At 34.7% G+C, this 27544-nt stretch overlaps 2 protein-coding genes across 2 annotated transcripts in view; both read right to left on the bottom strand.

The window, feature by feature from the left end:
• LOC136030064 (ATPase family AAA domain-containing protein 3-A-like) overlaps nt 1–8634 on the bottom strand; it is a 34924-nt gene extending 26290 nt beyond the window's left edge. The window contains exon 1 of the mRNA XM_065708691.1: nt 8062–8634. Coding sequence (XP_065564763.1) covers nt 8062–8248 — 187 coding nt within the window. The 5' untranslated portion in view covers nt 8249–8634. The remainder of the gene's footprint in view (nt 1–8061) is intronic.
• Nucleotides 8635–11638: 3004 nt separating this feature from the next.
• The window catches only part of LOC136030066 (neprilysin-2-like), an 83990-nt gene continuing 68084 nt past the window's right edge, over nt 11639–27544 (bottom strand). The window contains exons 10-15 of the mRNA XM_065708692.1: nt 26530–26626; nt 25200–25368; nt 21628–21746; nt 19385–19538; nt 17218–17347; nt 11639–15184 (exon numbers count right to left, since the gene is read on the bottom strand). Coding sequence (XP_065564764.1) covers nt 14974–15184; nt 17218–17347; nt 19385–19538; nt 21628–21746; nt 25200–25368; nt 26530–26626 — 880 coding nt within the window. The 3' untranslated portion in view covers nt 11639–14973. The remainder of the gene's footprint in view (nt 15185–17217; nt 17348–19384; nt 19539–21627; nt 21747–25199; nt 25369–26529; nt 26627–27544) is intronic.

Here is a 27544-nt window from a genome sequence, read left to right on the forward strand (position 1 = left end):
AGCCCACCCATGAAATATAGATATCTATACTATATCTATATTCAGCATGTGGCACGAAGCGCCACACCAACAGCTAGTATTTATATATATAGATGTGTGTGTGTATATATATTACTTCTCCATTCAAATTCGTTTCTGACTTATGCTTTTTTAGGCATTTAATTGAATAATGCCTTTTTGGTATTTTAAATGGATTTTTTTAAATTACAAATTTACCCTCTTCCCTCTATTAAATTTTGTGAATTAATGCCACTAAAATGGTTCATATTTTATGTTCATTTACTGCTCTTTTAGTAGGTTTCAGTAGGAGGGAGTATTTCTAGCTTGCTACTGTTTAACACACTGATAACCTCCTAAGAGTCTTGGTTATTTAGCTCAGCTACTTTCCAAATTAGCAAAGAGCATTGCTACCAAGATTTTTGTGAAATTTTGCTGTTAAATGTAGTTCCAATCTACTCATCTTTAATGATATGTTTCAAAAGGAAAATTCCAACAATTTGAATAGGATTTTAAGCAAAATTAGGATCTGGTAAGTCAGGACTTGAGTAGTTTATGATTTAAGCTATATTAGGATTAATTTTTCAAACTGAAAACATATTCTCAGAAACTCTTGAAAGCTGAATAAATCAGGATTAAACAAATTTATGAGGGTCTCAGTTTAGGATTTCTATTCTCTACAATGAAACACGTAACACAAAGATTAGTACCATTAAATTTGTTATTTCATGCCTTGTCCAAATATCATGGTCACTTTTCTGACAATGCATCCACCCCCTGGTGGTCCCCATTATAGCTCTAATAATATAGTTTTCAGTTATTTTTTAATCTCTTGTTGCACTGAACAACATGCAACTTGTCTAGACTTGAAAAAATCTAGTTTGTATTCTTGCAGTCAGGAATCTATCTTTGTCTAGGATTGAGTACATTATTTCCTAAAATATTATTTACAATCATTTTAAAAAGTGATAACAATGGAAGGAAACATGATAGTCTGATTCATAGAAAAATCTTGAATATTATAAAGAAAGAATTATTGGAAGTTTACTGTTTTAGTATTTTATTTTAGTTTTTAATATATTCCTAGCGGTTAATTTGTCAAGAACATAAAATAAGGAACATAATGGTACTGCTTTTGTTTTATTACCATATTTCCTTATGTGGAGTAGAAATGATACTGTCATGGGGATCAGAACACTTTCCTTTGGCATTATGTGTGCAGTAGATCTATTTGTGAAAGTTTCATTTTGAACATAAAACTTGTGCAGTTTCATCAAAAGTCAGCACCCTTTTTAGTGGGAAGAGGTGGAGGTAGATATTTCAAAAGGTATATTTGGTGTGGCTGAAAACATTAAGAGGAAGCACGCAAATAAATAAAAGTAGTACTATTTGATTCGTATTTTATGGACTTTCCAAATATCGTGGTTGCTTTTCTGACAATGCATCCCGCCCCCTCCTGGATGGTCCCAGCTATAGTCCTAACAGTATATTTCTCCAGTAACTGAATCTTACAATAGCCATGTTTGAAATGATTTGAAAATAGGGAAACAATGGGAGTAAATACAATAATCTGATTAATATAAACATGCTATTTTTTACAAAGTAAGAATTTTACTGTTTTAGGGTAAAATTCTAGCTTAGGGGCTTCTTTGTATCTTGGAAAGGAGTTGATTTAGGTGAATAAAACATTCAGAAATGGATCCAGAGCCTAAACATACCCCTTGGAAGAAATTGTCAAGCTACTATGTCTACCTTTTTCTTGTTCCTAGGGCTTAGAAGGCTGCATACATAACATGTCTATGCCTATTTCAATTCTAAATAAAAAAATCACCTTAATGTCAATTTTTACTAACTTTTTCATCGGCTCTAAGTTTTAAAAGTGTGATTCCTGTTATTTCATTGGAATGTCCAGGGACTTCAAGGGTTTTTTCCTAAACTTAAAAAAAGGATTTAAGCCAATAGATCTTTAAAACCTTCAAAATCAGGATTTGGTAAAGGTAGGAGGCTTTCTTGTCCTCATCTGAGCAGAAGATATATTTTGCATGGTTTCACTTTTATAAACCAAAGATTGTGAAAGGTCATCAAAGGATAAAGATTGTAAAAGGTTATCCTTAGAATAAAGAAGGAATAGAGGTAGGTGCTTTAAAATATTCCCCCAGGAAATCATTATGGTTTTGAGACACCAAGATAGCTTAAGATACATAAACTAGAATTTCACCTTCTTTTAGTTTTGCACATACCCTAGGACCAAGAGGGGGAGACAAGGTGCATTGCAAGAAAGCATCCATGATAGTTGGAAATGACATACAATAAAGAATTCTCCTTGGCATAACTGCAAGGGTCACAAGTGAGAGTCACAAAACACACCTATATATAGTAGGGCATATAATAGTTTTGCAAACAGTACCCAACTTAGTCAGCAAAGCGTTAATGAAGCAAATAGGGGCAGTTTGTCTGGTTGACCAGACAAACCCAAGTTAGTCAGCAAAGTGTTAATGAAGTGAATATGGACAATTTGTCTGGTGAGAAAAGCACAGACAGTACCTTCTTCAGTACTGAGTTGCATACTAATTCTAGTTGGACTAGTACAGACACTACCACCTATCAGTTTTACAATATTGCCAACACTAATGCCATTAGTGGATCTGAAGTTATGTACAGCAATGTGGATTGTAGAACTAACAAGATAGATGAAATTAGGGCAGTGATGACTGTAAAACCTGAGGTGGATGTATTTGCCTTACCTGAAGTAAAGCTGAAGCAGACATCAACTCCCCTGACAGAGACAAAACTTGTAATATGATGTCTGTATAGGAGCCCTAGTGCCCCCTGCCAATTGAGATAAATAAAAGCACTAGCCAGCTCTGTTGACCAGATTATAAGTATTACTAATAGAAATATAATCATAACAGGAGACTTTAATCTACCCCAGGTGCAATGGACAGAGGGTTCTACTTAGAAGAATAAGCTGGTCATATTAACCCATTTCTTACATGCCTACAAAATCACTCGTTGTACCAGGCAGTTAATTTTTCAACTAGGCATCAAGATGGGCAAACCCCAACAGTACTTGCCTTTGCATTAGTAAGAGACAAAAAAAAACAATTGTTAGTATCAAGCCTGAACCACCATTTGGAGCAAGTGATCATATTGCAATTGCTTGCCAACTTAGGTTGTTTCCAAAGAAAAATCAGTAACAGGCAAAGTTTGACAAATTACAACCAGGTTAGGCAAGAATTATCAAGTCAAGATTGGTAATTTCAATGAGAATGCTGGTCCCCTGAGTCACAGAGTAAAGTGAAAGAGACTCTTTCATTATCTTGTGACAAGCATCAAGCATACTACACTATATGGATCTGCAAACCAAAAACTCTTCCTTTTCTCACTTGTAATATTAAACAGGCAATCAAGAAAAAAGCAGCAGAAGAAATATAAAGCTACGCCAATACAGGCGAATTATTATAAATTTAAGTAGCTCTAGAATAAGGCTCAAAAGTTTTCAAGAAAACTTTAAAGAGAGTATGAAGAAGCAATTGGTGATGCTACAAATCAAATTCCAATAAATTTTGGATGTATGCTTCCCTACAAAAACCTGGGAGACACTCAGTAATTGACCTTTTTGTTGATAGAACATCTATTAACAGCCCTAAAGACATAGCTGAGACACATAGCTGAAAATGGCCCTATTTTCTTATCTTTAGCTAATGTTCAAGTCCCCCTTTCTCAAAAATTAGTTTATGTTGGAATGCCTACTGGAAAAAATATGAAAGAAACTGTGAAATTATCCCTTGAAAATTTGAAGAAAAAACTGAGAATTGCTTATGCTTCAATTGTATCTAATATTAAACACATTGATAAATTAAATCTTGTGAAAATTTATAATAGCCTAGTTGTACCTCATCTCCTTTCTCTTTGTCTTGTTTGGCAGTTTTTTAGTGAACCTCATAAACTATCTGTTTGTACAGTATATTTTTGTTATGCTAAATTCCTTCTCAGTTACCCTCCTTGGACTAGAAATAGTTACTTAATGAACAAATTCCGCCTAGTTTCTCCTACATCTATTATTGATAAAAAGCTTCATGATTTTTGTTCTTCTATGTCGATAGTGTCTCACCCATGGTCAGCATTACTTATTTAATTGTTTGTTTGTGTTGATTTGTATTTATTTGTAGCTTTTTATTTATTTTTTTCTCTTATTACTCCATCTTAAGGGCGTTCTGCCCTCTTTTTTGTAGATGGGTTATAAATAAATTGATTGATTGATTGAACAACCAGTTACAATGAGTTTCACTACCTCAGAGAGAGATCTACTTCGCAATCAACCTAAATATACAGTTGATAGACCAATATTGCCAATTACTGTCAGTAAAGACAATGTTGAGGCTAGACTGAAAAACCTGAACCAGAACAAATCTGTAGGGCCAAAAGGAGTACACCCATGGATAGTGAAGGAAGCTCATGGAAAATTGGTCTTGCCTCTTGCAGCATTTTTTCAAAAGTCCCTGGATACAAAAATAGTGCCTCAGGACTGGCAGAAAGGCCAATATCACCCCTGTCCATAAATGTGGCAGTAAATTAGACCCAACAAATTACCACCCTAATAGCATTACATCCATTGTTGGCAGAATTCTGGAGGGAATAGCAAATACTGCCATTATCAGACACCTCACCACTAATTGTCTTATTATGCAGTCAGCATAGATTTAGATCAGGACAATCCATTAATACAAATATGATAGAAGTGTACAATTTTGTCTCCAAGCTCCTTGATAGAGGAATCCCAGTAGATCTCATTCTCCTAGATATTGCCAAAGAATTTGACAAACCATGTCATCATCAACTATAGGCAAAATGAATTGAAATTGGGATGAAACAGGGGGTAACTGAGTGGGTGATGGCATTCCTGAAAGGTAGAAGGGAGAGCATATATGTGCATAGAGATAATGGTCAGGCAGTTTACTCAGATAGTACTGAAGTGGAAAAGGAAGACCCACAGGGAACATTGGTCCAACATTATTTAACATGTATATCAACAATGCCCCACAATCTGTCAAAAATAAAATGATCTGAATGCCAATGATTCAAGAATCATCTGCCCTGTAAAAACAGCCAAAGAGTAGGGTAAGCCTTATCACAAGCTGACCCAGACAAACTCTCAGATTGGACAAAACTCTGGTGGTTAGAATTCAACTTAAAAAAATGCAGGACAATTCATTTCAACAGAAAGAAAGTGAGGGGTTAGTATCACTGCATGGAATAGATGGTGTTGGGTAGATGATTGATTTCATTCATGCTGAAAGAGGCCAGGTATACTTGTGGAAGAAGAATTGAAATTGACCAACATGTTTGGTCAGTTGTCTCCAAAGTGCTCCAGATCCTGAGAATAGTAAAAAGAACAGTCCACAGTAGGTCAACCAAACCAATGTCAAAGCTATATAAAGGACTTGTTAAACTAAAACTGAAATTTGGTATGTGTTTAGTAATCCTATTAAATAAATACAACAAGAAAAACTAGGGAGTGTCCAAAGGCAAGTAACTAAGTCAATAAAGGTTTGTAAAAGCCTGGACTACCTATCTCACTTGGAGAAGTTACAGATTCCTACCATCTCCTATTGACAGAAGCATGAAAATGTCATCATTCTATACAATATGTTGTATACTCAGTCCTTGTAACAAAATATACTTGAACCTGACCAGTCAACAAGAACTAGATAATACACCATGAAGCTATACTGCCAAAGAACTGTTGTAGGACTCTGGAACTCCCTAAGCAAAGAAACAGTCTTAGTCCTTAGTGTGGAGGCCTTCAAGGGAGCTGTGAACAAAGATTGGCTGTCTAAGCCATGGCTTCAAGAATGGGATGCAGCAACCACATTGGCTTAACATCTTCACTATCCAGCACCTATAGGATAATACCTTATTCATTTAAGGTAATAATGGCACTACTTTTGGTTTATTAAAGTGTTTCCTTTAGATATGGTCAGCCACAGTTTCTAGAGTATGCTTAAGGCTCTGGAAACTTTGTCAAAGTTTTATTTACCTAACTCAATTGCTTTCCAATACAGCAAAAATCTCCTCATCCAGAATTTTACTCATTTCTCTTTAATAGGATGAACATATTAAACTTCCTAGGACATAAGCTACATTGTAAGTTTAAAATTTCCAACATAATTTGGCTAGGAGTAAAATGATTGCATCATGTTATGCTCTTTCATAGTTCAATAATTGGTTCTAGGGGAAATTTCATTTTGTGCCCTTACTGAGCTCCCTGAGAGTAAAACAGGCTGTAGCAATCAAAAGTTTAAAATCACATTCCTAGGAAAGTGTTTAGTGAAAAAAATTTCTCATTTCTAGATGACTGAGAATGATGATAATAGCCTAATTATTTTCTTTAGTCTTAATAGTAAAATCCTATTTTGAAAATAAGTTTGTAGGCATTATGGTAAAATTCTAGTTAATTGACTTCTTGCTATCTCAGAAAGAGTTTAGGTTTGGAAAATGAAACTTACAGGGATAAATCTACAGACTAAAGTATGTCCTGGGAAGGTATTTAGAAGCAACTACCTCCACTCCTTCTCCCTCTAGAAGGCCCTGATCTTTGATGACCTTTAAAATTATGTGTGTTATAGAAGTGAAACCTTGCAAATTAGATCTTCTGCTTAATTGAAGTACAACAAAAAATTTTCAGCTTCATAACTTTGCTCAATTTCATTTTATAAGGTTTTAAAGATAGGCAAATACATTTCCTAAATTTTGAAAAATAATTGACATGGCTCAAAATTCTACCCAAATAACAGGAATTGCATTTTCAAAACTAAAGGGAAAGAAAAAGTGGTAAAATTCTAGTTAATTGACTTCTTGCTATCTCAGAAAGGGTTTAGGTTAGGAAAATGAAACTTTCAGGAATGAATCTACAGACTAAAGTATGTCCCGGGAAGGTATTTTGAAGCAACTACCTCCACTCCTTCTCCCTCTAGAGGGGCTTGACCTTTAAAAATATGTGTGTTACAAAAGTGAAATCTTGTAAAATAGGTCTTCTACTTAATTGAAGTACAACAAAAGTGTTTTCAGCTTCATAACTTTGTTCAATTCCATTTTACAAGGTTTTAAAGATATGCAAATATATTTCTTAAGTTTTGAAAAAAAACATTGATTTTGCTCAAAATTCTATTCAAATAACAGGAATTGTATTTTCAGAACTAAAGGGAGAGAAAAAGCAACTAGTGACTGAATATCAATGTAAAATGTTCTTTTGTCAAAATTTCCATAGGTATAGACATTTCATGTAGGCAAATTTCAGGGCCCTCTTGAGGGAGAAAAAGTGGAGGTGGATGCTTTAAAATAACTTCCCAGGACATAATTGAGCCTGTAGACCCATCCCTGAAAGTTTCATTTTCCTAACCTAAACCCTTTCCAAGATAGCAAGAAGTCAATTAACTAGAATTTTACAGGCATTATTAAAAAGAGCCTATAACCCTTCAGTCACAGCAAAACAGACATCATTCTTGAGGGGTTTCAAGTTCTTTTTAAAAATTGCAACAAATTTGTTTTCAAAATAACATTTTACAATTAAGATTAATGTTTATTACATAATAAAGATTATGTAAATAATATTTACAATTCCAGAATCAGCTATAAGAAGCAATTGCTTTTCAGTAACCAGTTTTTAAGGAGCATGTTTTCAAACTTGAAGTTCCTATGAGCAGTTTTCAGCCCTTTAAGGGCTCAAAATGAAATATCTCCAGAAGTTATTATGCTGTAAATTACAAACTTACTACAAGCTATCCTAGTCCAATCTAGGCTCTGACTGAATCTATTTCTGTAACAGGATTCACCTAGGCTTTTTCAAATAGCTTACTGTCTAGATTCCCAAGTCAGTCATTTCAAATTTCACATTAGTCTTTAAAAAAATCACTAGCTAGGGAGAGCCATAAATTTTCCTAGCTTAATAATAAGATTGAGGCATATGACCAAAATGTTAATCAAGCCCTAGTATTGGTCTAGGCTCTGCCAAGAACTGGTAAATATAGACTTTCCTATTTAAAAACACAAATTAGCTCTTACTTGACTGTTCAAGCTGTTTTGCAGCTTGGGCTGCTCTTTCTAATGCAGCAGAATCAAATCTGTATGCGTCTGATGCTGTTCGTGGTGGCTTTGAATCATCTTGATCACCCTGACCACCACCAGGCCCACTTGGTGGGAACGCTGGTGGCTGTTGGTCTCCTTTGTTTAATCCAAATATCCAAGACATCACTCTGATTTAGAAGAAAAAAGAACAAAACCCCAGATTGTCAGTCAAGAAAATAGATTGCACCAGAAAACGCATGTGAATGTGTTCTGCTTTTCGAAAATCTGCAGAAAATCCGCAGTGACACCTATGATTTCAAATCGACCCATGTCCAACATGAGGCCATTGACTCGGAAAATTGCGAATGTCAATTACTATTTTTCAATATATACTCTTTCAAGGAAGATCGTCTCAACTTAAGCTGGATTCTAGAGGAGACGTTAATAATCAACAACAACAACATATATGCTCTTATCACATCCATAACCAAACGTGTCCAACCATCATTTTCATGAACAAGCGTGTGACTGTATTATTCAACTCATCTCTTCAGTAACCATCCAATTACTGAGACATTTTCTTTTTGTTCCGTATATAGGTCCTCTCAGATGCATGTTAATTGAATTTATTCCAATATTTACTTTTGTGCTTATGTCTCTTTCAACTGTCTCTTCACTGTTACTATGAGTGCAGTTGCTTTTTGCTTTCCTCTGTCTGAAATTTATTAAGATATGACTGCGTACCTGCGAGTCAGGACCTTAGACAAAAAGTTCTAGTTCCTTTCCTCCATGTTAACTTTCTGTAAAGCATCACCTCTGACTTCCTTCTGTTTTTTTTTTTTGCTTCGTAAACCGATAAGAAGAGAGGTTGTTATTTTTCTCAAAATAGTGTTACTGCATCCCCTTCAATCATTATAACCTTAAATGGCGGTTTAGATTTTCTCAAAGGGCCACCAAGAGTGGTGCCATTTTTAAAGCTTGATCACCTAGTTCATTTTCATACAGATCAACATAAACTGGAACCCACTGTAAAACATTATAACGTTCCACAGGCAGCTTGAATTATTCTCTATAGTGGCTTGCTTCTATTCTTGAACATGTCCCTCCTCTAATTGTATTGCTAATGGCTTCTCAACTTTAGTGAACTCTTTGGATTAGAGCAGCTTAATACATTAGGATATTCTTCCAAGATCATATAATAAGGCCTTTGGGGTGAACGTAATCCCCTAGAGTCGGAGGGTAAAGGTTGTAAGTTATGCCCAAAGGGTATATAAGGTTTTCATGGAAGGTTCGATCATGTGGACTTAAGAAGAGACTCATTTAATTTGAAACGTATAGTTATAGTTCCTTTTTAAGAGTAAAAAATAATGTTGTGCAACTAGCATCCCTCCCTGACATTCTCTTTCCCCGAAAGACATTCAATTGAAATTGAGAAAGCCATTTTGTTATCAGTAGTCCGAAAATCATATAACAATGGACTTAGGGTGTAACAATCCCTCAGAACCTATTGGAAAACGTTGTAAGTCATGACAGGATCTTATAAGATTTTTATGGAATGGGTGCTCGTATAAACTTTGGATCGGATGGAGCTAATTTGATTGGAAGTTGAAAGTTTTAGTGCCCATTTTGAGAGTCAAAAGTGAATGGGGGGCAATCATTCCTCTCCCCCTAAGCCCATCATTCCCCTAAACATATCCGATCGAAATTTTAAGGGAGTTATTTTGTTCAGCTTTGTTGAAAGGTCCAATAATTATGTCTATGTGGATGTCAACCTCCTCACAGTTCTCAGGACAAGGTTTGTAAGTTAGGTTATTAGTTCATTTTTTACACCTAGTATATGTTATTGAGAAAGGTATGTATGTTTGATCTTTATTTTCCAAGAAGACAAAGGGTATTCAGGTGATACTTTCAAAGAATGTTGAGGGGAGTGTTGAAGTGAAACAAAATACGTTATGTGTAAACGGGTTGCCAAAAAGTTGCAACACAGGAATAATTGAGTACATTAATTTCGAAAATTCAGGTAATATTGAGAGAGATTATCAAAAGGGCGATATTTGCATGCTACCAATACTACTACAACTACCACCAATACTTATACCACATTACTCCATTTACAATATTAAGGGGAAATTTGAACTAAGTCCAAAGACTTTATGTGCATGCACATTGTCAAAATAGCGTATCTCAAGAATTTATTTGGGTATTAAGTTGGAACTTCCAGAGAATACTTAAAGCGGAAGATCATCTCATCAAAAGACAACATGAACACATTACTGCTAATGCTACTGTTATTGCAACATTTACTAGTACTACTACGCAGAGACTTCACGTATGGGGGGAGAGGGACAACCAACACCCCCCCACCCCCAATGTTCTGTTCACTTGGTAAAAAAAATAAGTCGGTAAAATCGTGAAGCGAAGCGCATGATTTTTCCAACGCCGCTCAAAATTCTTTGTTCGGTTAAATAAAGACGACAAAAATACTGACAAGTCATTTATAGAAGGTTCAAACTTGGTAGGTAAACGCACCAGTTTTACCAACTCCTGCCGTGAATTTACAGAGGGTGCCACAATTTCTTCAATTGGTTAAATGAAGAGCATTAAGGTAATGAAAGTATTGACAATTAAATTAATTCACATTTTACTGAAAACAAAATATTTTTGTAATGTTCTCACTTTTACTACTTTCAAAGAAAAATCAAAACTTTAAAGAATATATCAATTATTGACATATTCAAGTGAGTGTCAATTTAACTGACAATCTACGGTCATTTTAGTTTATTTTTCTCAGTAAAGCGTAAATTATGTTCTGGTCTTGAGAAGGCATGGGGGTTATCAGCCCTACTCATGTTTATTTTTGCTTGATTTGAGTTTGACTCGCCTATTCATTTTGGTTTCTGTTCGTTTTGAGTTTCATTTGTTCGTTTTGGCTTTCATTGAACTCTTGGCTTGATAAAGCTCTTTACTTTTCTTTGAAAAACTCGTCATGTAGAAGAAGTTTCTTAATTTAACAAGAAGAAATTTAACAAATAATTAAAAATCACAGCTGAGATAGAAAGCCAACTTCGAGGAGAAGCAGAAAAAGGTGAACAATTTTCCAACTATTTAATATAGAGAAGGGATAGCAATATGTGAGCAGGCCAACAGCCCCACTTATCTATCAAAAATAGTAGATTTTCCCCTGTAATAGAGGATATGGCAGATTGCCAAAGATCGTACCTTTCAGCCAACCATCTAGGACATAACGAAAAGCAGGGCAGCTACGAATAAGGCTAGAAGAGATCTCAAGAATAGATTTTCAGGAAACTGGAAGTTCTTAGCAATGTGTAAAAAGAGAAGCTTTGAATCGATTCAGATGGAAGAGGAACGTGCTCAGCTGTGTTGGGCTCAGACAAATTGGTGCTGAGAAGTAAATCCAAATAACCAGCCTTGTCTCCGTCATAGATTTTAAGAAATCTTTGTTGGTGGTATGGAAAGAAAAAGGAGCTTACCAAAACACGTGGTGTCTCTAGTCTATTGTAAAATAATACATCTATGGTCTGACCTTACCATTAATGTTGATAAAAGTATAAAATAACGTCAAACATTTTAATTAAAATACCAAAGAAGTCAAACAGTACACTCTTAAGGCACTTTAAAACAAGAATTAAATACATCAGTTCTTTCGACTTTTACAGAGAAATAAACTATTAAATACAGTTCACTATGTACCAAATGCCATAGTTACAAAATAGAAATTAATTCATATACAAAGATTTATTCATTTTTCATTAGAGGCAAAGAGCATAAGCTATAATATCTAGAGAATTGAAGACCAACTCCCAAAAAAAGAAGAAAATTATAAAATCATTTTTAAATTCATCACAAAAAAATGGCAATTTACGTCAAAGAAAAACGTTAGAATTTAACTACACTTCTTCAAAGAGCAATAAGATTACAATTCAAAGCGTATTAAAAATAAATTCCGATTGATTTCCAATAAGTTTCACTGGTGACACTTGCCTTAGCGTCTAAGAGTATTGTCTTTCTCTCATAAAGGCCGACTGAAATGAAAATAACTGCAATGCGAAATATGCATTTAAGGAAGCATAATTTTCATGGCTAAATTAAAAACCAAATTACACAATCTCTATTCCTAGCATAAACAATCTATTATCATAAATATGTTACATATTCATGTTCTTCCTTCAAATACTTCACTAATGGCATATAATGGGAAATAATTAGCAGTAGAAGCTGTTGTTGGGACATGTTTGAAATTTAGCTCTATGATTTGGAAGCTTCATTGAAACATGGGATCGAAAGTGGACACGTATTATTGCAGCGCCTACCATGTACTTAATACACTTTAGTGCACTTGAATCAGTGGAGTGGACTGTTGGGACTAAGTACCGGGAAGCATAATTTAGGGACCTAATTTTTGGTTTATTACGTTTATTTTCTACAGTCTATTAATGGAAATAAAAACCATGTTACAAAACTAGAATAACAATTCAAATTTGTTTATCACATTTTTTATAGAACTTTTTCCGGTTTTGTTTTGAGGGGGGTTGAGGCCAAAGAATTTTTTCGTTTGGGGAGGGGAGCGAGTGGCACCAAAAGAACGATGAAGAAATATTTTACTTCTCATGGACTTTGTCTAAGGGTCTCAAATAACGTTTTTTTCTTACATTTTTACGACTAATTTTCGAAAGAATAAATATTGTCAAATAAACTGGTCAAATCCAATAAAAAAAACAAACGCAATATCTTCTGAAGCCAAGTTTCATTTATTTGCAAGTTTTTTTTTGGCAAATTACAAACATTATAACCTCAAAGAAATTCTTGAAAGCTATTAAACTATGGCAGTTCTCCAAAACCACAATGCATGTATCAGCATTGCAGAGAATGCCATAAGACTTTGGACAGCTGATGTATTCAGTTTCTTGTTTTAATTAAGATACTTCGAGTAATTTAGTTCATTTTCAACGGAAAAAAGTTGATATAGCTTCGATGCATAAAGACTAAATAATTACTAAACTTCATCTAATCCCAATAGCACAAGTGTATCTAAGGTTCAGCGTCTCTAAAGAAAAAAAAAATCGGAGGAAAGGAAGGGTAACCTTTCCTTTAAAAATAGAAGTTACAGTCTTAAAATTATGCCGTAGATGTGTTATTATATCGCTTCTCGTCTATTAAAAATAATAAGGATTAACATCCCAGTTTTTCTTAGTCATAAAATATGAATCTTTTACCCTCCCTATAATGAAAAAGGATTTTCCTTAATACATAAGGGCTTTGGTGTCCATGGCCTTCCTGAAAATTGATTCTTCTCAGGCCTGAGAAGTAAAGACTTTAAAAAATGCAAAAGAGTGTGTGTAACTTGTACGAGCGGAAAAGTGGCGGAATTGTCGAGAAAAAAAAAGTAACAATAAGGTAGTTATTTTAAAACCTAGTGAAGTAATAAGTATCTGATCTTAGTTTCTGAAAAAAAATACAGTTGCCAAGTTTGAAAAAATTTCAAGAAACCCCAAATGACAGATGACGTTGGTGAGCACCAGTTTACACTCTTATAAGTTAGCTATATTTTTTGTATCTATCACGGTTATCAACAAAACCCTCTCTAATTGGCAACAGGATAGTTACTTTGCAATGATTGGCTAGCATCTTTGGCTAGTTTCCAATGCTTGTCTATGTTTGTCTGATACATTCGTACAAGAATAATGGTAATTTGAATAATTTATACCTATTTTAGATCTATCAAAATTCAAATCGGAACACTGCTGAAACATTAAAACTACCTAGTAATTGCTAGAGCGTAGACGACGAAACTAAGTAAATTTGATATCAAGTCACCTTAGCGTACCGTGCAAAAAATAAAGCATTTTAATGCGTCTATTCATTGGTTTGCGACAGTTCTCGACTTTGAAGGCCTTTTCGTCAGTAGTATAGGAGTCGGGATCAAACCCCGCAAAATATCTCTTAAGGAAGAAGATTCCGGTGGCCTACCACAGGAGAAAAAGTTCGATTAAACGAAACCACAAATTCATTGAATACTTCTCTGATAGGTAAGGATAAAATTGCAGTTCTCAAAATGGCTAGACAGGGAATCTTCAACTGTAAAGTATGAAAATAAAACGTTGTTACACACAAATGGAAATTTGAAAATGACAAGTAATCTTACTCTTTCTTTTTAATTTTCACTGGTGCCAATCGGGGAGGAGAGGAGAGGCGATTCCCCCTTGGCTTTGAAAAGTATCTTTTTGCATCTTTATTAAAGAGAAAATTGGAAATTGAGTACAGTGAAGTAAACAAAAAGCACATATAGAACAAATAAATACTAATAGCCCGATGCAGACGATTTCCAATCTTCTAATGGTATACGAAATTCAGTTGTATATCTGAATTCCAGTGAATTATACGAATGGACTACAAAAGTCATAATTTCTTAGCAGCAGGATCATCACCATAGGTAATTTGTAGATTAAAGCTATACGTAATTAAGACGGGTCCCAGATATAAATAAGATGACAGATTTAGTGCATCTTGCGTGGCCTTTGATAATTTTTTGTCTACCAGACCCACGGTGAAAGTGTAAAATCAAGCACTATTATGGTCTCAAATTTCGAAACAAGGTGTGGATAAGAACAGGAGATAAAGATCTGCTGCTCCAGTAGCAGCGTTAAAGGTGCTGGAGCTTTGCACACAGATAAATCCTATCCATTTAAATATTGCTAACTATTAATGTAAAAGGACACCATGTGTTTCCACCAGTAGTGATGTAATAATTTATTTTATATAAAAAAAAGTTTCTTTTAATCAAAATTCAGGCAGAACCTTGTGACCCAACTTAAGGCTTTTTTTACGAATACGCGCGTACAAAAAAAAACAACACAACAATTTGTACAGGAACTAAAAGCTTAATCAGTGCTACCATACTGCACATTTCTTTTCTGGATTCATTGGTGAGCCAAGAGGGCAGTTGAAGTCGTTACTGAATTCTGGAAGGTTGGCAAAAGGACCCCTGACTCTGAACGGAGCAGGCGAATGGGCTCCAGTTAATATTCGAAGCTTCAAGCTTTCTGGGCGGCTCTTAGAGCACCAAACGTTTGCGGCACCAATCCAAAAGAGCTGTTTAGTGCTGAAAATTAAAAGCAAATTAATATTGTTGATGATAATTCATTAAATTAGAATATTTTTATCAGTGAGTTTGATTTGAAAAGAATGTAGTAGCAAGTCATCAATGTTGTATACTGTGGTATCAATTAAATTTAATTGTGGTATCACTTAAATTTTCGCGGGAATACTAACTTAGACAGTAGCAATAAGTTTTTGGGGTTCTTAATGGTAAAACCTGAAATAACATAAGAGCATTTCAATACACAAATTTACAGCTCCTTTTTAAATTTCTCTTTCATTTGGATGCAATTTTTTTTCTCAAGTTCTCCGGCCCTTTAAAAACAAAAAATATACAAAACTGCAAATCAAATACATGAAAAAACAACCAAACACAGGATATTTTTATACAGTAAAGAAGTAAATACATATATAGAAACATAGAAACTGGCCACCAGCACTGCTACCAAGCCTGGACCGACAGACACACTCGGCAGTTTTTTCATAGCTTTACCTTATAAAACATAATTGTGTTTAAATATTATTTCACGTAATTTGATTTGTATGGAACGGTAAAGTATACAATAAAAGCTATGAAAAGATCGTCCAGGGTTGGAAGCTCCGGCTCCTCACCGGATAATCACTGGGTTCAACTCGAACGACGGTAGCGATTTTTTAAGTAATTATCTTTAATTATGAGAAAGGAAAAAAAAATCGATATTGCAGGAACAAGCTAAATATTTTCAAGCATTTGTTCTGTTCAAATATACTTAATGATTTCACATACATCTTTCCAATTACTCTACCTGAAGCAACAAGGCTGTATAGGATTATAGCATATATGATGTCACACACTTCTTTTATTTTTTGATCTATTTTTAAAAGTACAAATAAAAAATCAGCAGGGAGTTTTTAAGGAATTATTTTGAATTTAAGTTTAATCATCCGATTTCTACACGATAATTTTTCAGGCCGATAACTATTGTTGGACATGAGTAGATTAAGATGTCTAAGCTCACCAATAGTAATGGATTGTCAATCATCGGTTCATGGATTTAAAAAAAAATTGTTAAGTATCAATCATCAACTGTCAAAATTGTCAAGTATCAACTGATTAATTAGGATTGAAAGTTCTTAAGCCGAACTAACCAGACATGACAATAAACAACAATGAGAGATAAAACTCTACAAAAAGAAAACTTCAAACGAGACGACGGCCAGTGGAAAGGAAAGACTAAAACAACGTGGGTATTTCGCCTGCATCCAAACAAGGCGTCCTCAGTACAAGATAAAAAACTAAAAGAAAACTAAACTAAAAACAAATAAAAACCACCACCAATAATAATAAATACAATTGTCGCTACTTATCCACGTAGGGAAAAGCAGCCATTTGAGTTACTTCAATGAGAATCAAAGAGCAACTGAATATTAATTAGGAGCCCCAGTATACAAGTGTACTCCAACCGTATCCTTCCCTTTTATATTTTTTTTGTTTAACCAGAAGCTTGTCAAGTTTTAATTAAAATTCAGGCTCATGTTCTATTAAGGTTTTAATGAGGAAAAAAAAGCGATAAAACAAAGCGTTGCTTTGCAACAAAAGGAAGGAATTCATTTTAGTTAGAAAAAAAAATAATACCAGCAATAACAGAAAACAAAAAAATTCGTTTTTTTTAGTTTTTTCTTTAGGGTATTTTTATTTCATGACAATAATAGAAAAAGTAGCCAGTGATAAGAAGGAAAAAATGCAAATATACTGCTGAGACCTTTGCTATGCGGTCCTCAGTTATTTTGTCATTAATCTCAGAGCTCCGTCTCAATCGCTAAGAATTCTAAAATTTAACAAACGCGTTTAACCTTTAATGCATTTTATTTAATAAGTCTTTATTTTCTGGTAGTTGCTAATGAAAGTGAAACAGATTTTTTTTTTTTCTCAAAAGGGTCCGGTAGAATAGCTCCTCAATATTTTTAAAGCGCCACGATTTAAAAATCCAGATGCACTTTTTACGCTAAGTACTGTAAGGAGATTCATAAAATCTTTAAAATGTAATTTATATTTACTTGTATTTTGAGAAGCCAGGAAGTGATTTTTCAATGTCCCATCCATTGGAGTCGGGGTTTTGTCTTCTCGACCATCTTTCGTAAGCACGATAGGCTTCCTTAATACCCCCGTTGTCTGCAATGTTTTCACCTAGAAAAAGAAATTTTGTATGAAAAGTAAGTGGAGATAGTAAAGAACGTATGTATTGTTTGTTTTTGCTGGGCTATTTGTTAAGATAGAGTTTTTTTTTTACTTCGCTAATATATTTCTTTTTTTATTCTAAGACCACAACGATCCATGCAGAGCATTTATATATATATATATATATATATATATATATATATATATATATATATATATTCATTTTTAATGACATGAAAATTTAATTTTTTGTTTAAAAAAATCATTTAAATATTAACTATGGAATTCAAAGCCAAGTTAAATGCTACACAGTACAAATAAAAAATAACTCTAGAAATACATCAATTTTTCTAATTAATTTAACTGTAAACAAGCGGCGGGAAGACAAGAGTCACTCAATGAGTTTAAAAAAACTCGTTGAGGGATATTCAATTAGGGATATTTTTGGTGCATTAAGAGGGGGGACAAAGTGAAGGGGTCCATGATTAGGAATGATATAAGCAAGTATTTTATAATGTTTCAAAGTAGTTTCCAGTAAGGAAGTTTCCTAATAGTAAGTAAATGTCACTTTAGGGTCCATTTAAGGCCTTCAAATTTGATTCGTGAGTGAAAAAATAATTATATTTAAAGATAAAGTAGACACAGGCATCACTTAGTTTATTCATCTTGTTCCTCCCACATCAGTAATGAAATCTGGTATATATTTTACGAAATGTAGGCAGACAAGACACAAAAGACGGTATAGGTTACTTAGCTAGACCACCTAAGAATCCTATTCCCTGATGCACACTACTCCTTCCTTCAACTTCATATGCAGCCATCATCATTGTCATTTTTCATAAAAAGCTAATTGATCAAGTAGTTTTTTTCCAGGATGGAAGAAATCCATCAGAACAGAAGATAAGAAGCACCTTATGTGGGAAATATAAGGGGTGGGGAACCTATATTTGGGAACGTAAGATGAAGGCAGGCTACCCAGGTGTCAGCGGAAGGAAGAGTCAACGACGTATCAATTTTTTCATTTTTTCAAAGAGTTTTTAAGATAAAAAAAAAGATTTTTTCATCTTATGAAAGAGCATTTTAAGAAATGACAGCTGCGTTTTTGATTAAAATTGGAAATTAAATTACGAACTGTCCAAAGATTATGCAACTCATAATGCCCTGAACATATTTTGACAAAACTGAATATAAACTACAAAGTTTTGTAGACTACTATTCAAGCTAACAACAAGCTCAGGCTCCAAGTTAAGTCTAGCACTTAACAGGGTTGCATCACAAAACTGTGAAGAAGGTTAGCTGCATTGATTTACGATTGTAGGGTAATAAGAAGCCCACCTTTGATTGTGCATACAACCAAGGGTAACTCAAAAATATGGGGAGAGAAAATTGACAGTGTTCACGTTTGTGTAGACAGATTGTGCAAAGCTACCGTCTGTGTCAACAAGATTAAAATTTAAAATTTTATTGTTATTATTATAGGCTAATTGTACTAACAGCCGCCTGTGGCCAACACAGCTACGCACGCTACTCCTCTGTCCCAATCCATTCAAAGCCTCTCTCTTTCCTTCCCAAGAAGTTCTCATTTTCCTTAAAGTTTTCCCTAAAGTTTTCCCTACGATGTCCTACCCTCCCGTTCGGGGACGACCTACTTTTCATTTTGCCTAAGATGGTTAGCCGAAAAGGACGATATTTGACAATATACCATCCTTTATCCGTAGGACGGCCTCTACCCATCTCAACCTTTCTCTATTAAAGGAAAAAATAATATTTAATAAGACAAGATGACTCTTAATTAAAGCAGTAATACAGATCTCAATCTTTAGAAAGTAAAAAAAAAAAGTCTAGCGTCAAACACCAAATAATTATTTTAGACTACTTAGAAGAAACAATTATTCTATAAGTGAATAGTTCTTTTCCTAACAGTTTCTTAGGGCCGATGAATTTAACGATTTTTTAAGGAAAACTCTCTTCTCTAGAGACGCACATCCAGATAAAAAAAATCTTTCATGTCTCTCTGATAAATATTGAAATGTTATTTCGACTTACCCTGAGTATTTTTCCCGTTGACATTCATATTAAGCTCTGGGAATGAAAAATTGCCATATTGCTGAATCATACACTGGGCTCGTTCTAAGTAATTATCTTTTGTTGAAGGCTCCCACCAGTCCTGCAAGTTGCCATCTGGGCCAAATGTCCGTCCCTATGAGTTAAATAATGTAAACAATGGTAATGTACATCAAACACACAGGTACGCAGGTCATATTTTTGACCTGTTTTTGAAATTAAATAAAGACAACTTACAAAGTCAATACTCTGATATTTGAGCCTAATCACTATCAAGAAGTTAAGTGAAAAAGTAAGTTATTCAAAAATCGAACACGCTTCCAATGTCATTATCAGTTTTAATGTATAAACCAGCATTAATAATTGAAACTAGTCGTTATCTTAAAAGGCTATCAAAAACGCTATTCATTTGTTGAAGTAATTGATAATAACAAGAAGAAAAGTCAAAATGGAAGTTCCATTAAGTGTTGTGCACAAGAATATGAATTTAGCGCCAAAAACTACTACCTAGAACAGAGGCGCCATTTGGACCAAATCTTGGGGTGGGCATAAACTCTATCTTGCCCCCCCCCCCGACTCACTTTGTGTCACGTAATCATCTAGGAAATGGACGAATTTTATTATGTATCGTACCTACTTTCAAAGTTTACAATAATTAATAGCAAATAGTGTAATTATCCCAAGGGTCGTCAAGTAATTACGCTCTTTGGTTAACAGGCGTGCGGTAATTTCAAATCAATTGGACAGAATGGATTATGTTGGACATAATGGATTATTATGGCCGGTAAAGGGCCCTTTGTGGTGGAAGCTTGGGCCCCTTGGAAAATCTGGGGTGGGCGTATGCCCACCCCTGACCCCCCAAATGGTGCATCTGACCTAGAAACACTTCGACCAGCAAGCTGGATTGACTTTCATCTCTAGCCAATCTTGTCTTCTCGCTGGCAGCTTTCTGCTAGTCGCGAATAGTGGAAACAAACAACTGAAAGCTAAGCCAGCTTCACTTCCGAGCTCACGAAAAAAAGTTTAAAGTAACTATCGAAAAGCAGGAGGAAACACGGTGTTTTTATGATATACCCTCTACCTAATATACTTCCAATATGTTTCTTTGACGCTCAATCCTAATGGAATTAAATTAAAAACAATTTTTTTCAACTTGAAGTAAGGAGCAACATTAAAACTGAAAACAAACAGAAATTATTACGCATATGAAGGAGATTACCCCCCCCCCCTCAACACCTTGCTCTTTACGCTAAAGTTTTTTAGTACTTTTAAAAGAGCTTCCTATTGAAGTCGTTCTTAAAGAATTGGGACAAAATTCAAACTTTAGCGTAAAAAGAGAGGTGTTAAGGAGGGGCAATCACCTTCGAAAAACGTAATAATTCCTGTCCGTTTTAAGTTTTAATGTTGCTCCTTACTATCAGTTAAAAAAAACTTATTTTTTAAAATTTGAATTTCTAATCGCCTTTAAGTAAAGCCAGGAAATCTGGTCCCACTTTCACGAAGCACTCCCCCTTTGTACGGAAATATCCTCTAGACAATTCAATCCCTAATTCAATTTCTAATCACCTTTAAGTAATGCCAGGAAATCTGGTCCCACTTTCACGAAGCACTCCCCCTTTGTATGGAAATATCCTCTAGAAATTCAATCCCGACGAAAATTTACCCCAGACAAATAATCTTAACTCCAACCGTAAAATTCAGACGGAAAAGAGAAAGCAAGACATTAAAAAGAATCTTGTACAGGAGTTCTGGCAAATTCCCCCGGTGTATATTTCCCCCAGACAAGTTCATCCCCTGGAAACTTCCCTCCCTATAGGAAATTTCCCCGTTGAAAAAAAAAGCAAAAAATCGCCCCTACCCTCACCGAAAAATGTATACATACTTCACAATAACAAGTACTATGTGTAAAAATGGGCAAATTTTTTTACTTAAAGACCTTCCCCTTGGACTGGGGGGGGGGGGTCATGTTATATCCAAAGACATAATTATTGAGTTTTTCAACAATGATAAGCAAAATGGCTATCTCATAATTTTGATCGGACGACTTTGGGAAACAAAAGGGCAGGGGAGGGGGCCGGATTGCCCCAAATCTTTCTGATCCCGGGGAAAATCCCCACTTTGTGGAATTTAACATTTTTTTTCTTGCTGGGAGGGTATCAGCAGACAATTCTTATTAAAAATAAACAAGCATGTAATCATGCACCAACGTGCTAATGTATATGTACCTGATCGTCAAAACCATGAGTGATTTCATGTCCAATGACCCAACCAATAGCTCCATAGTTGAGATATGTGGGGCGGTTCTTTCCAAAAAATGCTCCTTGCAAGATACCAGCCGGAAACTCTAACAAAACAAGAAAATGGTGCGTGAAAATTACAAAAAATTGTTTCTTTAACATTATTAAATACATGAAATTTACACTAAAAAATGCAAGAATTGCAGAGAACACTCGTAAAAAGCATAATATCTCAAAATAGACTGGATGCATATCTCCCCCACCTCTTCCCACATATCTCCCCGTGTCAGACCTTCTGGTTTTTTCTTTATTTTTTGTTTCTTGAATTTGCGTTGGCCAAGTTCAGGATATTTTATTTTTAAAGCCAGAGGTGGCCGGTTTTATTACCCCACGTGTTGGCCGAATCATTGACTACACCAATGATGAAATCGGTTAAAAAGGGGCTAGCTAAAGTTTTTAAAATAATTCCAGGTAATACAGCTTTCAGAAAATCCAGAGAAATCCAATGAATGCCTGGGAAAGGATTCAAATTGATTACTTTGAGTTTATTCACCTTTTATTCCGTCTAGTGTTTACTGAGGAAAGATTTCATAGCCATAAGAAGTGAGACCCAAAAGGAACCAAACTAATGGCATAGAGGGCGGACTGTCTTTAGTACTGGGTATTATCTGGTAGGAGCGTATAGAGCTACTTTTCATCAGTCAGTTGGCCAACTATCGTTACTGCAGAAGACTGTATTATGTGTTGTTATTATGTATTGTGTATTATGTGAATGTATTGTGTATTATGTATTATGTATACGTATTGTGTATTGTGTATATGTATACTGTATTATGTTTGTGTAAAAATTAATGGGATCGCTGCTTTGCATGCTCGTCGTTTTTTGTGATGGCCTATACGGTCCTAAAGTTGTGCCCCCTGCTCAGGAAAACGGCCACAGAAACCTTTGAAATGTTAAAAATGGGCGTATTTTGTCGGCCCAAACTAAAAAAAAATTATAACATGGAGATCGTTAAATAATACTGGAAAGTCGATAGCGGACCATTGAAGAAGTGTTGGAGGAGTCTAGAGTGACTTAGAGTTCAGCATAGAGAATTATGACTAGATTTTGGAATGAGAAGAATGGTGGTAAATTTGTTGTTCGAATGCTGACTACCAAGAAAAAACAAAATTGCCTGGAATCAAGCTTTGCTTTTAAGTCAGAGTTCCAAAATGACCCAAACTTTTGATGAATCATGATGCTATGTGCAGGGTCCTGAAGCTAAGCAGCAACCAAGGCAATGGGAGACTACAAATTCGCCTCGTCACATAAAAATTTTATTGCACTGGGTCAGCCAGTTATCCAGACGTTTTACCAGGAATTTTTGAGACGAATACGCAACAGTTACCAGCGAAAAAGGCCAGATTAGCCCCACCCCTCTCCATCCGCCAAGAAAAAACTTCCTACATATTTAAATTTTACCCCTCATAGCGTAAGACAAAACAGTGTGTACTTGCCAAACTACACATACAGTTTTACACCTACATTTAAAATTTGCTTGCCTATATATAGGCTATACTTGCTTGCCTTTAGATATGAAAAAAGAGAGAAAAAAAATGAAAATGCACATCCACTTTGGTTTTTAGAAACCAGCTGATTGTATCAGCCATGAAACATCTCCAGATAATATGTCTGGCTTTAGGCACCCTACCCGTTACGTCAGATAGACAGTTACTGACTATACATAGTTGAGTTCTGATTTAACCACATTCCAGATTTATAACCCGTCCATAGTGTGCGCACCAAAATATTTTTTTTTTTTGTCACAAGAATAATATACCTCTTTTCTTGTCCCTCTGCGTAGGCATTCACTTAGTTCGACATATTTGTAAGGAAAAATTAAAACATCTAGTGTTACGATATCGTTGCCCCCCTTCGTCACTTTGGAAACTACTATTATATTTTCCTACAAGATTAGACTGAACAAAGGAGAGAGGAGGTTAGGAGGTCAACTGCAACGGTTAATAGTAGTTTAGCAAAAAATAGTAAAAAACTCAATTGCTAAAGCAGTTTAGTTAAAAATAAAAATTCGGGTCGACCCTCAGACAACGACCACGATGACTCTCTTTTTACCTAAAATAACTTCAGTCCTTTTTTTTCATTTTTCATCTGACTGCTTCATTACTTGCGGCTCTAGTGTTATAATCTTTTAGTTTAGCTTTTATTTCGACTTAACACCTCTATCAAGGCCGTATCCAGAGGTGGGGGGATGTTTTTCTGACTCGTAAAAACGTAACAAAAATTAACATAAACAAATTTTTCTATGGGCTTTTAGAATTTTTTTTGTACCTCCCTCAAAATAAATTGTTTTGTAAGCCCCCACCCCGAGAAAAAACCTGGAATGGGCATTGAGCTCTAGAATACCACTTGTGGTGCTTTTACATTTTTACATATTGCATGTTTGTACATTTAAATATAACAATTTTTTATAGAAATATTAATATTTAAAGTGAATCATTAAAATATAACAAGGAGAACAAAAAATAAATAAAAACCTCACAATAAAAACCTCGATTCAGCCTATCGGTGTTCCAAACGCAATTGCTATTTCCAAAACGCAGTTATTATTTACCAACTGGTTGAACCCTTGGAAGAAAATTCTTCTAGATTTTCAGACAACTAAGGAATTCCATCTAAAATTCGGGGAAATTATGGAATTTAGAATTAATTGACAGATTTTTCAAAATTTTATTCATACAAGTTTGCTTAAAATGGCTTTGTTTGATTCTAAAGTAGTTTTATTTCTTTAGTTTTATTCCTTGCCCATGTCGGTTATCGAATGCTTAGAAGGGAAGCCAACGAATTCCACCAATTTTTACTAACTGATATTGAGATATTGGCAAAATCACAGAAAGATCGACATAATTACGGTAAAATCCCGACGTATTAAGCGGTTATTTCCCAAACGCAGCTATTATTTACCAACTGGTTGAATGCTTAGAAAAATTCTTCTCGATTTTCGCATAATTAAGGAATCTCATCCCAAATTTGGGGAAATTACGGATTTAAGAAGTTATTATTTCAGGAACTATTATGTCAAATTGGAAATATTTCTCACTGCAGTTTTTTTTTGTTTTGTTTTTTTCAATTCATACTTCAAATTTCGAGACCACTACCCATAATGGTTTGCTGGCTTGTTTTCAAGTTCGCACTATATGAAAGTGTATCTACAAAATTGTATCCTTCATAGTTTGACAGAGTCGTCCATGGAATAATTAAGATTGAATTAGACAAGGCAGGAGTAGAAAGGTTACGAAGGCTAGGATTCAAATTCGGGTAGTAAAAGCTTAAGCAGTAAGTATCATTTCTTATCTCTAACTTATATACCGCCTCATTTATATTTATCATTTTTTTTTTGTTCTTTTCAGGGCCTTACGAGAAGCCATTGCTAAACGAAAAAAGAATACCCTCACCAGCTGGGGGACCTTAACAAAATATTTAGTAATACTACCTATGCATAATCAAAAGATGAACCATTAAAGTGCAGTCTGAGGAAAAAAAAGAACGAATATATACTTACGAATAGAATTTTCGATAGACGAATAAAAGGCATTGACAATAGCAGGGCGCCCGTGGCTAATCCAGTCAGTTTTGTTGACAGGCTCTCTCAGCTTACCAAACGCATAATTTGTTCCAAATCTAGTCAGGTTCAATGCATTGTCCAAATACTCATCTGAAGATAACTCCAACTGGGAGCAAGAAATTTTATTTAAACTATTATTATTTACCATTAAAAAATACACGATAAAAGTTATACAGTGTAAGAGAAAATTAAGATCCCATATCTTGGGAAGGGGTTATAAGCCTTTTTTAAGAAACAAACATGTCACTGAAAGAAATAAAGCAGTAAACAATAGACTAATGAACGTAATCAATGAATATAGCCTGTACTCGCTATCCTAGTTTTTTGAAAAAAAATTATTATTATCTAAGCCTAATTGCAAATTAGCCCAAAACCCAAAAGCAGGAAAAATTCGAGCGATCTAAATCTTGATCACTTGTCCATGAGCGTTTTCAAATTTTTCATCCTAGCTGAACCTAAAAACAAATTACATTTCATCATAAGCAGTCATTTCGTAAAACATTCTGTCTCTTTTACATTTTTGTCATCTTTCCTCAATTTCTTGCTCACTCTTTCTTGCGTAATCTCAAGGGACAGGAGTATTAATAAATTTAAAAAAACAACTTTAAACCAAAACATAGATTTACGGTCAATAGCCTCAGGGTAATAACTGAAGCCTCAACTATTTTTTGAAAATTAAAGCTGAGAATATACAAAAATATGTGTATTTTTAAGTAGCTGTGCAAATTTAGGAAGACTTTTTCTAAACAAAAGCCTAATTCCCTCGTATTAACGTTGCTCAACAACACATAATCAAAACCAACTTCACATTTTCCCTGAAAAGAAGCTGTTCCGCACATCCGACGCACCGATTTTATCCCGCATTTTTTGGTTGCATAAAAGAAACATCATTGTTAGCACGTCCGTGTCTGAGTAAAATACAAGGCCCAGTTCTTTATAAAAGTACAAGTAAATCAGTTCTAAGAAGACAAATCAATTTTTAATCTACTCAAGAGAGTAGACAAATCTCAAAAGAGTAGATTTGAGTAGACAAATCTACTCAACAACACATAATCAAATGTATACGTGTGTAAAGTCGGCCTAAAAGACTTTTCTGCGAATCATTGAGCAGTGCACTTTCCCAAAGAAGGCCGACAATTTGCCGATTCCACAGTAAATAATCCTCCAAAAAATTTCAGTCCCAATTTACAAAACTTATTTCAGTAATTGCAAGTTACTTCGTAACAGCACATTTAATTCAATAAAAGACTATTGCAGTATTTCTTACCCCTTTGTACAGGTCAATAAGCTTCTGATTTTGCATTAGCTCCTCGGGATATGCTATGTGAGTGGTGATAGTTTCAGCTTTCTTCTTAGCACGCAGCCTAGAATTAAATAATGATTTTAATTTTACGCTATTCATAACATTGAGGATGAAAAATAAATTAATTTATTAGCCAACCAAAGTCAAAACAGCTAAGTCAATTAAAACACCCAAAATTTGCATCTCGAGATATTTCTTACATAAAATAACTAAACTATTAAAAAAAAAACTAAAAAAATACTTAAAAAAAAGTTAAAAAACTAAACTAAAAATACATTAAAATATAATAACACTGCTGGTGGGCTGCTCAATTCCTTAAAGTAAGAAAACAGCTGTTAGTTTTTTTGTTTTTTTTTACCGAATAATTAACTTTAGGGTGTTACAGAGAGTTGCAAATATTGCGACTGAGACTGAACTTCTGATAGGTATACCCAAGACAAGTCTCTTTCAACCAAAGCATACGCTTCTATAAACCTCGATGGAGAAGCTACTGATAGGGAGGAAGAGCTTTAATACCTGAAAACACTGATAGATACTAAGGGTAGAGTTTTTAATGAGATTGGACAATCTTTGGACAGCTCTGTAAACGATTATAAAATAGAAAAGAAATCAACCTCGTGGCAAAAATCGAGATCTCCTCAACATGCGGGTGTTCATTTTATTTATTTATTTTTTATATGGACATGAGATCTAGTCTTTTAAAGCGGAGGAGGAGCGTCAACTTGACTCTCCTTACTGAACTTGTCTACAGGCCATTTGCAATATAAAAGCGTCACAGAGAATCAACAACATGGGTGAAAATATGCGGACAAAAGCTTGACGTCTCCGCCATGATAAAGAAAGGAAGTCTAGGCCACGCAATGATGAGCTTCTCAATGCTAAGATGGGCTGAACAACTGATGTCTCATCTTAAGTAAGTAAGTGGGTTAATGGAGATCCAACAGTCCATATTGTTAGTTATTTTGACAATGATAATTCG

This window comes from Artemia franciscana, chromosome 8 (assembly GCF_032884065.1).
Source record: "Artemia franciscana chromosome 8, ASM3288406v1, whole genome shotgun sequence".
Taxonomy (NCBI): Eukaryota; Metazoa; Arthropoda; class Branchiopoda; order Anostraca; family Artemiidae; genus Artemia; species Artemia franciscana.